The sequence below is a fragment of the Scomber scombrus genome, chromosome 17 (assembly GCF_963691925.1).
Source record: "Scomber scombrus chromosome 17, fScoSco1.1, whole genome shotgun sequence".
NCBI lineage: Eukaryota > Metazoa > Chordata > Actinopteri > Scombriformes > Scombridae > Scomber > Scomber scombrus.
In genome coordinates, this window is record NC_084986.1 from 12,095,241 (window position 1) to 12,108,391 (window position 13,151).

The following is a 13,151-nucleotide window of genomic DNA, read 5'->3' on the forward strand; positions in this document are numbered from 1 at the left end:
ACACACACACACACACACACACACACACACACACACACACACACACACACACACACACACACACAAGCACACATGAGAATACTAAACCCTTGATAATCTTTCCTTTGAACATAAAGCAACTTGTACATTTACAAGCACAAACACACGTGCACGGCCTTGTGCGCACATAGGACCTGAGCGGTGTGTGTGTGAATTCTCCAGAAATAGCTCCACTTTGCCTCAGTCAATCAGAATACAAGCTACTCAGAAACATAAATACACAAAAAGGCTGAAACACTCAGACACTTCTCTAAAAATAAGCCCATTATCTCCTGATCAATCAGAGACACAACAAAGGAAATCAATTCTATTGATCTCGATGACAGCATCACTCAATTAACCGACAATTCTCACCGCCTGGAGCCAAGTTACGCTTGTGATTTTATCACCTAAAGCCTGCTTTCTCTCCCATGAGGAAAAGAGTACTGGTTTGTGTTTAAATGAGTCTTAAATTGCACCAAGGGCAGAGACACTTCCTGCTTCACCAAATAAGAACAGGGAATGTGTTGGCTGCAAATAGGTTACAATGCTGTCCTCATGTTTCTGTGGTAAGTTGCCCAACAGTGACTTTTGGCCTAATGGCTTCAGTAAATATCTACTTTGACCAGTGGTTAGTGTGTCAATGTAAAGCTTGGACTAGTCGCTGCATTTTGGTATTTCATGAGGTTTGTCTGTTAGCCTGTAAGCTGGTTAGGAGTGGAAAAACAGCAAAACCACATTTGGAGACAAATCTCATCTGAGACCGTCCATTTTTATTTAGAACTACATACACCCACAGCTAAATGATTTCAGATCCCTCTCAATAGTTTTGAGTCAACAGCTGTAGACATATACTGCAGTACTGTAAAAGATCCTGTTGGTAACAATACCAACAACAGTTTCTATTATCGTTGAACTGTGATGGATTTCTGAACACAGAAATTTTATTCCGATGAGCCACAAAGGAGAGGCATTTTTAACAATCAAACAGTGAGATGAGAAACTCTGGATGTGAAAGAACACAACAACCTGCACACTAAAATTCAGTTAACTTTTATCTCACACCATAAATAGAGCGTGATTGACACAACTATTAATACGCCCCCCAAAATCAGAATATATATGTAAAAACATGACGAGACACAAATAGTGCAGTCAACTGTATTAGTAAATTTATTGTGTTTTAAATGTATTTGATGTGAGTTCATTAATTAATCAAATACTGCCACAGATGAGACAGGTATCTGAGTCTGAAAACAAAAAAAAGAAGGAGTAGTCAAAGAGCATAAAAGTAGGACAAGTAGGAGACATTAGAAAAATATTTCCAAATGGACAGGGAGAAGCTGAAAAAAGCAGCTGTGTCTATGTATGAGTGAGTGAGTTTGTTTTATGACACAGTGAGCACACACTAAGGTTAAGGGCCAAAGTTCAATGATCAAAACATTACTCGAGGCACCAACGCATGCACACACAGAGAACCAACAGCATTAAAAAAAGCACAAGTGTTCAGTTTTCACTGTTTTGCGGACAGTGAACTTACAAATCCAACCTGTAGCTCACATATACACATTCAGACACACGTACACAGGCCAGCCAGGCTGGTTCAGCTAATCTTCTTAGCAATCACAAGGTTTGACTGTTGGGAAAGACCAAAGTTCACATCATCAGCCAATGAGAGCGAGACAGAGAGAGAAAAAAACAATCACAGAAAAATAGACAGATAAAAAAAAGACACATACAAGAAGAAACTGGGAGGACACTGGGCCTCCACTCAAAATCTAACTACCGGAGAAAACTGAATATGAGTAAAGACGACTTTCAGTACAACTAACTCACTCGCTCAGTGTTTGGTTGTCATCTGCAAGTCTTCTCCAACGACCATCATTCAAATCTGCATTTTAAAGGAACCTGAAAACTGTAAGTAGATATTTTGGGATATCTGTGTCTGTTAACTGATGTATCTTTGACATCTATTGCTCTTTGATTAATTCCTCTATACTTCTTTGTCCGTCTTAAGCTTTGGTGGTTTGCGTAAAAAGATTATGAAAGTCAACAGACTGTGGATGTCTGAAAAATGGCTGCTTTTTCTGGCTGGTTAAATACATTGTAGTGTTGTTGATTTTGTCTTACAAATTACTGCAGAGGGCAAAGTGTTCACATGTGCCAGATTTGTTCTTTTTTTGAAGGCAACGTGTGCTATGGCTTAAACATACAGTATCAATAAAACAAGTGTTATTACAGCGGTGTGTCTTCCTAACACTTTACTCAAAGCTTGTATGATCCATTTCAAATCAATATCAAGACAAATATTTCTACTCAAAATCAATGTCATTACATGTTTCATGACAGTAAAACGACACAGTAACATCAATTCATTATACTGACCTGCATGCTGACGCTAGATACAAACACATTTTCCTGTTTTTTAAATATCATGTGTGCAACAATATGATTAAAATATGACTGCACTCAAAGACAATAACAGTCAAATTATTCCTACTTGGAAATTAAAGTTATTCATTATATGTCAGGCTTAAAAAAGGCTGCAATCACTTAGAGAATAATGAGAAATACAACTACATAATTTCCCCCCAACCGCCTTGAATGCTTTGAATAGAATATCACCGTTTATCAGCATGGAAATCATTATCGCATGCTGGTTTTCAAAGGGATAATGACCTTTTGTGCCACTTCCAGACAATTTTTCACATTCAGTCATTGTTATTCTGCTTAAATGATCCCAGTCGATTAAACTCACACTCAAAAATCTCAATGCTTTTGGTTGTACTCAAGTCGAGTAAGGTCTATTTATATAGCCTAAATCACAAATTTGTATACATTATCACATCAACCCTGAATTCCTCTCTTTTTCTTGACGTTCTCCCATGCAGGAGCAGTATGCAGGTGCTGAGTGGGCCCTGGGCTGATCTGGCTCTGCTCTTCCGACAGACAGTCGCACAGACAGACGGAGAGTCAGACAGCTTTCTTCCTCTCTGGCTGTTGGGCCTGGTGTTGTTCTTGTCCGTCTGTCTGCTACTGCTGCAACTCATTATCTATCTCAGCTGGAAACTCAGACAGGGTAGGCATGTTATTAAGTTTTCATGTGTATCCCATGTCCAGACCCCCTTGCTATGTTATATTTAACATGTTGCCGTGGAGTTAAATGGATACTGTAGGGAGACAGGCAGGACCATACATACAGTACTATAAATATGTACACTCTCAACATTGTAAGGATTCCGACATGAAAATGGAGTCCAAATGGGAGGTTTTAAGACATGCTATCAATCACTATACTGCAGCTACCACCTTTACACATCATTTTACCTAAATATTCTCATTTAATACCAACTTCCACAGCACAATAAGAGCGTCATCATGTCTAAAAACAAATAATGTCAAACGTGTCACATTCACATTGTCTTTTTTAACAATACTTGACAGCTCGTGTCACTCCCAGGTCTCTGGACCCTGAAACCAGGGAACTCTAAATAATTAAAAATATCCAAAATAGGTCACAAAAAAAAAAGAAAAAGGGAAAAGTGAAATTTTTAGGATGAGACTAAGTTTGTCCTGGTTTGTGTACATATGTTAACATGTAAAATATGTGCGAGAGAGAAACTGTGTCTAAGGGTGGGCTGCTGCAGGTTTTTAACATTTGTGTGTGTTTTGTTTTGTGCTCCAGTAACAAGTGTTATTTTGATAGTGTAAACCTGACCTGACTTTTATGCTTTAGCTTTGACATAAAATACACACAGACACTCACTCAGTCATACACACATTCTGTAAAGATCGTAGGTCTTTCACCATCTGTTTTTCTTTTGGATATATCTGGATATATGAAAGTGAGGATATTAGTTGTGTAGACGTTTGTTAGACAAGTTCCAATCTGTGGTGAGTAAAACAATCACAACCCCGGTAAAGTTCACTGCATAGTTTGGCCATTAACTTGGGTTTTTTGGGATGAGATCACCATCAAAACAAGATGGGGATATAAATCCAGACTTTTATCATATTGGACATGGATGGTGATTCAGCGATGTTGTAATAAGTTTGAAAAAGCCATCCACTCTGTGATGTCCCTTCAGTAAAAATTGTGTTCAACTTTTCCTATCAAACAGCTGCAAAATAGGTCATTATAACTAGTTTTCAGGACGTCACTATAATACATTTCAGAACATACTACCTACATTACTGTTAGTGTCACAATGGCAGTATATGGCAGGAAGTATAATTGAGTAAGGGTCATCTTAGTCATTTACTGTGCATCAGTGGCAATCATGTTACTGAGTTCTCAGTTATCAAGGCTCAAAACTGATCACATCACCAGAAGGCAGATGATTGAGTTGCACTTTAGTTAGGTAACTGAGAGGTAAACTTCCACCTTAAAAGTACATTGAATAAAGACTCACTCTGTAAAGTGGTGGGACTCGCTACTGTTTCCTGGGAGAGTTGGAGACATCTAACCTGCATCATGGCCAAACCACAGCAGAGACTCTACAGCTTGAAAAACATAGTCGCTCATTTAACAGTGCTTAAAAAATGAGAAGCCCCATATTGCAAATGGCAGTACACTATAACAGTAAAAAAGCTTAATTATACTGTTAAATGTTAGCAAAGTGAATGTATGCCAACATTGCAATATAAATAATACAATTAAAGTAAGTCAACTAGCTCGAGCTTCTGTAGTGGCTTTCAAAGAGGAGCCATTCCTGTTTAATTCAATTAACATAAGATCACATAAAAGTAGTGTACACAAGAGTTAATGATATTTGGTTACCTGCTCTCACCTGTTCAATATCACTGAAGCTGGAGGAACTGCAGGTCTCTGCACATGTGCAAACCATACATTCTCCTTAATATGTTTTAGTGAAGCCCTCCTTGAGTAAACAAAACTACATTATTATAAACAGCTTTGCCAAACTATATGTTGCTTGTTAGGCTATATGGTGACACCGACCACCAGAATGATTCCTATTGACCGTGGGGTCTGTCTTAGCCCTATACTGTTCATATTCTGCATAGTAATTAGTCTTTACACCTATTCACATTCATAAATTCCCCATCAGTTATTTATAAATGTTTAATTCATTCTTAATAAAACTGTAAGAGAGCAAACAGTGTTTATCTATGGGAAAAAAGACATTAATCACTATTTTATTTTAGAAGACCATTTTATAGAATATGAAGAATACACCAACATGTTTGAATGCTGATGTTTGAGTCAAATTTACATTTGCATATACAAAATGTGTATCACCAAAAAATGATGCATTTCTTTTTTGTATATTTGGGGTCACATTAGGAAAAGTGCACCTAAAAAAATGTGTAAAGGATGTTTTTGCAGCTCTCAAAGGTAAAAAAAAAAAAAAATGTCGGATTTGACCCTTAACAGTATGTAAGGGTTAAAACGAAGCTTTGGAAAGTTCACCTTAACCAAAGAAAAAAAGATGAAACATGTTAATGCTGTCTATTGTGTTCCCAATGGGCATATATTATATTCTGGAAAATGTATTAAGTCTTCCTCTGGATATTCCTTTCATCCACAGTGGAGTCTGGCCTGTCAGGGTTTCCGCAGGACAGAAGCGCCATCTACAGACCGATGAACCAAAGTGCACACATGAGGAGGAGGAGGAGCATCGGATAGCACTAACACACCTGACAGGACACACCAATGTCTATGGACATATAAAAACAGGCCTGAAGACACATTAAGCAGTTCAGTCAATCTGCATGACTTCAAACTACCTGAACAGAGCAATGTGACTAATTTCATCAACAGAGACCTGTTTTCATCAAGCAACTTTTCTTCAAATGCTCAGGGAAATCTGGGATTCATCATCACAAGCTAAAAGTATCTTTTAGAGCTGTGTTTATATTCATTTTTTACTGCAATTGCATTATTATACTACCTGGACATAAAGTACTAAAGTGTCATACAATTACGACTCATGTACATTAACATACAGGTCTTGTTTTATCAAAAAAGTAACTAATGAATGAAAGAAGAGATGAGGACATTTCAGAGTATAACAATCCTTTATTTAAACAGTGTTACACAGGGGAGGAGTGGCTGTGTATGGGGAGACACAAGACAATTAAGCTGCTACTGTAGATAGAAAAAAAAAAACCCTACCAGTGATCATTGGTATGCTAAGAGGGAGCAATGAGGCAGTTGGTTGGTTTTCCAAAATTATAATTTTTTTAATAAAGTTTTTTTTTTTTTTTTTGCCAGTGAGTTTTTACTTTGTTAAAATAGAAAATGGTGCTGGTTTTAATTCACTTTAAACTGTACCATTTGGCCAAACTGCAGTACAAAGCCGCCTGAGATATAACTGTAAAGAACGTAGTACACTGTGAATTAGTTGTATATCTGAGGGCAGCATGCTGTTGGGTACCATGTTGAAATCCCTGACATTTAAAATCAGCTGGCGTAGATTCATCATCAGTATCCATGTAGTGACTTCATGGAGCTGCCTTTAAAAAAAAATGAACATTTTCAACAGCCCAACTCTGTCTGTGCTGTTTTTTCATCTTAATAAAAGTTGCTGTGGCCACACATTCATTTGTAATACCATTTTTGGAAAACCTTACCTCGCAGCCCCACAGCTCCTGTGATTGGTTAAAACAGAGCCCAGGCCAACCTTAAACAGGTTACGCCTCGAGCACAGAAGTACAAAAAGGAAAATAGTGGCAGAAAATTTGATTTGTAGTGGTGTTCATTTAACGTCAAAAAACACTGACAATATTAGAAAATTTCCAAGAAGGAGCACAATAAATCCTGTCTTTCAACAACTAGATCAGTTTCACAGAGAAAATACGACAAATGATGAGAAATGCAAGCTACAAATACAGTTGTGATAGAGCCGATGCTTTTTAAAAGACTCTTTTTTTTTTTTTTTGGGACAGCGAAAGCCTCCAAAGCTGCCTAGTGTTTTTTTTTTTTTATTATTGTTTTCTGCTACTGTCTCTTTGAAAGAGGGTTAGAGGTTAATACTCCACCCTCATCTGGAATGTCATTTAACTGCATAGTAGAGGTCAGACCAGTGTTTCCCAAAAGACGGCCTAGACCGTCATTACCACTCCATTGTCAACATTGACAACAACTTTTAAAAAAGAGTCAAATTAAGAGGTACATAATAATGTTCACCTGCTGTTACAAATAAAATCACATATCTGGCTAAAACTCTTCAATTGATTTGCTTTTATGGAATTTCAAATGTGAAAAAAGTGTGTAAAAACATTAATTATTCTGTTGACTCCAATTCAAATCATGTCCAGTCAGACAGGATGTGGATGAATCTAGGCACGTCAAAGTGGAATGTGGTTTTTTTTTTTTTTACATTTATCTGTGGCACTTTGCTTTTTGATTATCAGTTGGATTGAAACTGTGTTTTTGTTTGTTTGTTTGTTTTTCACTGCTCACACTGAAAATCTGTCAACTAAATGCGTTTAGACCAAGCGGACCTTGTTTGAAACGCATTTCATGCCACGATTATTTACACAAATGAATAAAACATCATGAGATTCCATTTAGGGATTTCAAGAGCACTTCCCTTTGGGTCTGCATGTTTACGGTTATGTTGTAACTGTTTCTGTGTGTACTCTTAACAGCATACTGAAAGATTTAGAGTGGAGGTTTTTTTTGTGGTGCAATGATGAAGGATACAACAAAACATTGATACTGCAGAATATTTGGTTGTGGTGAAACAGTTAAAACACAGCCAGCATCAGGTTGAAGATAATCTTATCAAGACATGCTGTACGAGTCCAAATCATCTTTTATCTACACACCCTCAAACCAATTAACACAGTAGCCTTCTATTCAGACTTGCTCAAGATACTCTTGCACGGTAAAAACGTGTGTGAAAATATGCTGAATGTAATGCCAGATCTCCTCCTTCTTAGAGTTTGGTTGTTATTATCTGGTCTCACATGAAATTAAGTTAGGAGCTAAATTAAGTGCTGAACTATGGCACTGGTAGACAGTGACAGCCAACCAGAAATCAAGTCTGAATGTGAGACTATTTTGTTTTTCTAGTGGTTTTGGTACCTGTGGAGCTGGTAGCACAACACTCTCAGATTATGTTTAAACATTGTCAAAGAATATTAAAACTGCTTCAATTAACTGCAGGATGCCAAGTCACATGACTGAAGCTTGCCCTTGCCATAAAAAAGCCTGACCTGCATCAACGTTCAAATCCTTTTCCCACTCTCATCTAAAACTTAACTTGGTGTTGCACAGCGCAACCTCTATCTCCCAATAATCATTCAGTTTACTGGTCCTCTCTCCCAATCAAAAATGGCTTCCCTGCGGCCCAATAGGAATGGCTAGTGTCATGCAGTGGGTGGGCCGAGGGACAGCGCATAGCTAACGAAAAGCTGCTCCCATCTAATAACTTTCGTTTTGTTTTTTTTAACTGCACAGAAAGTTGTATATGCCAGCTTTAAAGTCAGTTCATTTTCAGTTTAAATTCATTTCCATTCAGTAAAAATAAAATTTAAAACCTCGCCATCTCACAATGAATTCTACTTCTCATGCATAATACGTTAAACTCTCAGACCAAATTAAGATTCCTCTCATTCCCGCCTTCAATGGTAAAACAACTTCTTTTCTTAGAGTGAAGTTAAAAGTGAATTGAACTGAAAACAAACTGACTCAAAGATGAGTCAACACACGAGGAATGTGGATGAATAATAACTATACTTACAGAAAAATAAAAGACAGAATCATAAAAATAAAAAAAACGTGGTTGGTTGGTTTTTACTGCAATATTTAAGTTACAGCTCCCTATTTTCTGTAATTACACCGTCTTCTGTAATTAGTAAAAAAAATGGTGTGACAATGTGTTTTAACTGGTTTTACTGTTAGTCTGACTATGAGTGTGTTTTAATAAGTGAGACTGTTGGATTCTGTTACACTTTGAAAAACAAATACTTAAAATGAGTCTATGTTCAAAGCCAAAAAACAATGTGAACTGTAGTTCTTTTTGTTACTGTAGACATGAAATAAATGAAGTAAGAGGGAGCTGTAATTTAACAAATAACTTGGTTTTTTTTGTGTTGTTTTTTTAAATTTAGGAATGCACTAATGCCACTTTTCCGCTGATACAGATTCCAAAAAACATCCTAGTGAATTTAATTTGTTTTTGAGAAATTTGAAGAAATTGAAAGCTTCTTTAATGTCTGAAAAAAAGGCAAAAACCTAATTTCTTATCAGGATTGGTTAGCAGTGCATCCCTACAGGTTTTATCTTTGCAAAACATGACAGACACATTATCTTTTCTCTCTTTATAAAACAAACAGTTAAAGAAAAAAAAGAACTATTAAAAAATAAAAACACGCTACAAATGTTTAGCTAACAAAGTGGTTCTTTCATTCCCTCAGAAAGAGTGAGGTTATTATTTTTCTTTTTTTTTTACTTAGTTTTGGAGTGAGGGATTTAGATGCACCACAGACATGTAAGAAAGACCGACTTGGAAGAGATTGGCAGCTTCTCTCCGTTTGTCTAACCTCCTCCCCCCTCCCCCCCTCTCATCCTCCTGTTCTCTAGCTCCTCCTCTTCTTCTTCAGTCAGTCAAGGTTGGTTGTTGTGGGGTGATGAAGGTCGTTTAACATCAACGGAGAAAACAGTCACGGTGGCCCTTTCAACTCTGGATATTGGGGGTGAAACATAGAGGTGGTGTGATGTAAACATTTCTTCATCCGTCACTGCCTACCTTTCTAATTTTAACATCCCCTTTTATCAAAATACTCCCCTAAATGCTGATGATGTTCACCTTCCTGGATGAAATTTTTCATTTCATTTCTCTGATTTTCTTAGACTTTATCCTCAACAATCTAAACTAGCGGTTAATACAGATCTCTGATATTACTTTCACCGTGAATAATAATAATAATAATAATAATAATAATGAGTTACTATTATTATTATTACCTGAGTTCTGTCAATCCTCCTCCTCAGCCAGTTCAGTTTCTTTATGAACCACCACTCTGGTAACAGACATGTCAGGATGTTGCTCTTTGGCTTCCTTTATGGCCTGGGCCAGTGCCTGCAGTACCGAGGGGCAACCATACAGTGGCAGCACCGAGCACAGTGGGCAGTGGAGGTGGACGTGGAAGGAGAGGAGGGGGGGGGGGGGGGGGGGGGGGGGGGGGGGGAATGGTGGAGTTAAATGAAAAATAAAAGAAGAAGCATAAACGAAAACAACAAGAATGCTGGATTTAGAGCTCCATTTTACATTTTGCGGGTTAAGTGAATGTTTAATAGCAAGGATGTAAATTGGATGAGGTAAAATGGCTTCAGATAGAGCTGTGAAATTATATTAAAACACATAAATCACATTTCCATCTCGGTGTGACCCAAATCTGTTCACTTTACTTCTTGTAAATGAGAGAAGCCATCAAATGTAAGTCACATCAGTTATCTTACATTTGTTCTTGTGTAAATCCAGCATATCGGCACAGACAGGCAACTTAAACAAACCAGTGATGGAGGGATCCATGCAGATCCAGACCTGAACAAAATACACTTTTACTTATACATTTGAGATATTTTGAGGGCGCTACAAGCATTCTGACACCACAGTCCTCTTTTCAGAGTTTATCACACAAATAACAGCCGCCCACTAGCGAGTGTCAGAACGAATGAGAGTCTCACATGAGAAATAAACATCAAATATCTTTATGATGTTTTATCAAATTTACAAATTAGGAAAGTGTTTTTGATTCCATTATTACAGCTCAATCTGTAAGTAAATTGACAGTGAGCCATAACTTGTTGTTTTAAGGGTGATCATATCCACACTGGGTGAACAGTGTAAAAATCTCAGCTCATTTTATGACAAGTCATTACGGCTGTAGAACAGACTCAGCAGACTATCAGCAGGGAATACTAAGTACATGCTGATGACTGCGTGTCAAAGACTGTGAAGGATTTGCAACCAAATACTTTATATTATGACGAGAAAAGTTCATGCTTAGTGGTTCAGTGGACTAGGAGATAGTTCCTAAATTTAGGGTGAAGAATATGTGGCCAAATATACACATAGTCTCAAATTATGTATGGGATATAAATATGTTATATAATTATTATTATTATCTTTAATCTCATTTTAAAACAAATTCACTGGTGTACACTGCAAATATTTGACAAATCTGACAAGGACAGTAAATCAAGACAAGCAATGAATTCTGACACAGAATGATAAAGAAATTTAAAAAAAAAGGTTAAGACATTTTCTAGACATATGGGTGAGTAAGTGTAGACACAGACTTGGCAGATCACAGCCAATGGATGGGTGGGATCTGGGTGTGACTAATGGCTTGCTGGCATTTCTAATGAGTGATTAGTAAATAGACTGTGCGTTCAGACTGCGAGCAACCTGATCAACACGTCACCAGAAGTCAGTTTATTTCCCCTAAAGTTTAAGCCTTCATTAAACCTCCTGTGCGAGCTTGTCAGCTGAATGAAATAAGCTCCTCGTTTCCCTACCACAGTGTCAAAATGTAAGAGCAAAACACCCACATGCAAAAAGTCTCCTACTTTTCTACATCTTTGATTTTTAAGGTTTTAGAATTATATATCAACAAAATGATGCTTGAGAAAAGCCTTTCACACCACCCACATTCGATGGGAATTGAGCAACCCACACCGCTGAAACCTCAGATAAAGCGGAGGGATCAGCTGTGAGACTGAAAACTGACCTGGTCGTGGTCGATGTCACAGTCACCTGTAATGACGATGCGTTTCTCAATCCTCGTCTCTGATAGGCCACCCTTTAATGTCTGGAACAAATATACAACAGCAATTACTTGATGCCTGTCATACCATGACACGGTATGTATGGTTGCCATGGTCACCTGTAGAGACCTGACTTCAATGTGAGCAAACGTGTTCGTGTTTGTGTTTGTGCAGCTGTCTGGTGGATTATCCCACAAAAGATGGAGGGGTGACTGTCTGAGCCAAATCATTTGATGTAACACATGAACACTCATCCACAAGAAATGGACATGTGTGTTTGTATAGGAGCATCAGCCTGTACCTTGGTAATGTGTGTGGTTGTTGTAGTACACAGGGATTCAGAGGTGATTGTCTGAGCAGTCATCAACACTCCAGGTTCACCATCGCCATTCCCATCCAACTGATAACACAGGAAGAAGAGAGACTAATTTAGAAAGATCCCCGTTAGATGTTTAAAACAACATCTTTTGTCCTGAAGTGCAATTCATCTAATTCTTCTTTAAAAAAAAGCAACCTTTCCCTGTGGGAGAAGGAATGAATCTTGGCGCCATGCACTGTTGCTAGAAAAGAAGCTTTTTGGAACATGCTTTCAAACACAACTTTAACATTAACAGGCCCCTTAAGATAAAAATAAAATGAAATGCTGAAATAAATAAATAAAGCGCTTTGTGTTTTGCAGCAAAGCTGCCCTTAAATGTGCACCTGTGCAGCTTCGTATGTGATGGTCTTGGTTTCCGTATGTACGATGGGCACTTCTTTTGTAGCTATCTCAGTTTTCTGGGCTGCAAACGTGTCTGATATAGTCACCATTTCTGTCTTTACCACAGGTGGCTGGGAGGGGAGGAGAGAGAGAGATGAGGGGGGAGGAAAGATGGTTAATATATTAAACGTGAGACAGTTAGGGAATCATAAAGAAATATTTTGGTATCTATGCACTTGCCTTAGGGCAAAAAAAGTCACTTCCAGTTCAATAAAAATGTTATTTTGTTTAACTAAAACTATCTATTTAACTAAAACTATTTATTTAACTAAAACTACAAAAAAAAAACAACCACTGCATATTTGATTTAAATGTATTGTATTGAAGGGGAAGTGATTCAGCTGTTCCATACACACTGGTACACACAGCAATAAATGTAGATGTATAAACACAGAATATGCAAGTAAATGCAGCGAAATACATGCGTGAAAACAAACTTATGCAGCGCAATAACATAACGTGACAATGTCTACTTATTTAATGCAATAAAAGAGCAACAGCTAAACCAGCAGCACTACTGCAGAAATATCTTTGGTGTCAACATGCAACTCAAAGTACAGCACAGCACAAACATGCATAAAACATGAGCCGGTAACACAAAAGCCATACTGACATGACTGGCAAACAAAA

At 37.6% G+C, this 13,151-nt stretch overlaps 1 protein-coding gene and 1 long non-coding RNA gene across 4 annotated transcripts in view; one reads left to right on the top strand and one right to left on the bottom strand.

Moving 5' to 3' along the window:
* The first annotated feature begins 1,518 nt into the window (after nucleotides 1-1,518).
* Nucleotides 1,519-7,569, top strand: LOC133997884 (uncharacterized). The gene is made up of 3 exons (XR_009927316.1): nucleotides 1,519-1,935; nucleotides 2,910-3,097; nucleotides 5,568-7,569. It is a non-coding gene; the product is annotated as an uncharacterized LOC133997884 (long non-coding RNA).
* The window catches only part of epb41l2 (erythrocyte membrane protein band 4.1 like 2), a 51,432-nt gene continuing 44,512 nt past the window's right edge, over nucleotides 6,232-13,151 (bottom strand). For all 3 annotated transcript variants that reach the window (XM_062437605.1, XM_062437603.1, XM_062437604.1), the window contains 5 exons: nucleotides 12,464-12,592; nucleotides 12,063-12,161; nucleotides 11,725-11,805; nucleotides 9,956-10,070; nucleotides 6,232-9,671 (listed from right to left, as the gene is read on the bottom strand). In XM_062437605.1, coding sequence (XP_062293589.1) covers nucleotides 9,966-10,070; nucleotides 11,725-11,805; nucleotides 12,063-12,161; nucleotides 12,464-12,592 — 414 coding nt within the window. In that variant the 3' untranslated portion in view covers nucleotides 6,232-9,671; nucleotides 9,956-9,965. The remainder of the gene's footprint in view (nucleotides 9,672-9,955; nucleotides 10,071-11,724; nucleotides 11,806-12,062; nucleotides 12,162-12,463; nucleotides 12,593-13,151) is intronic.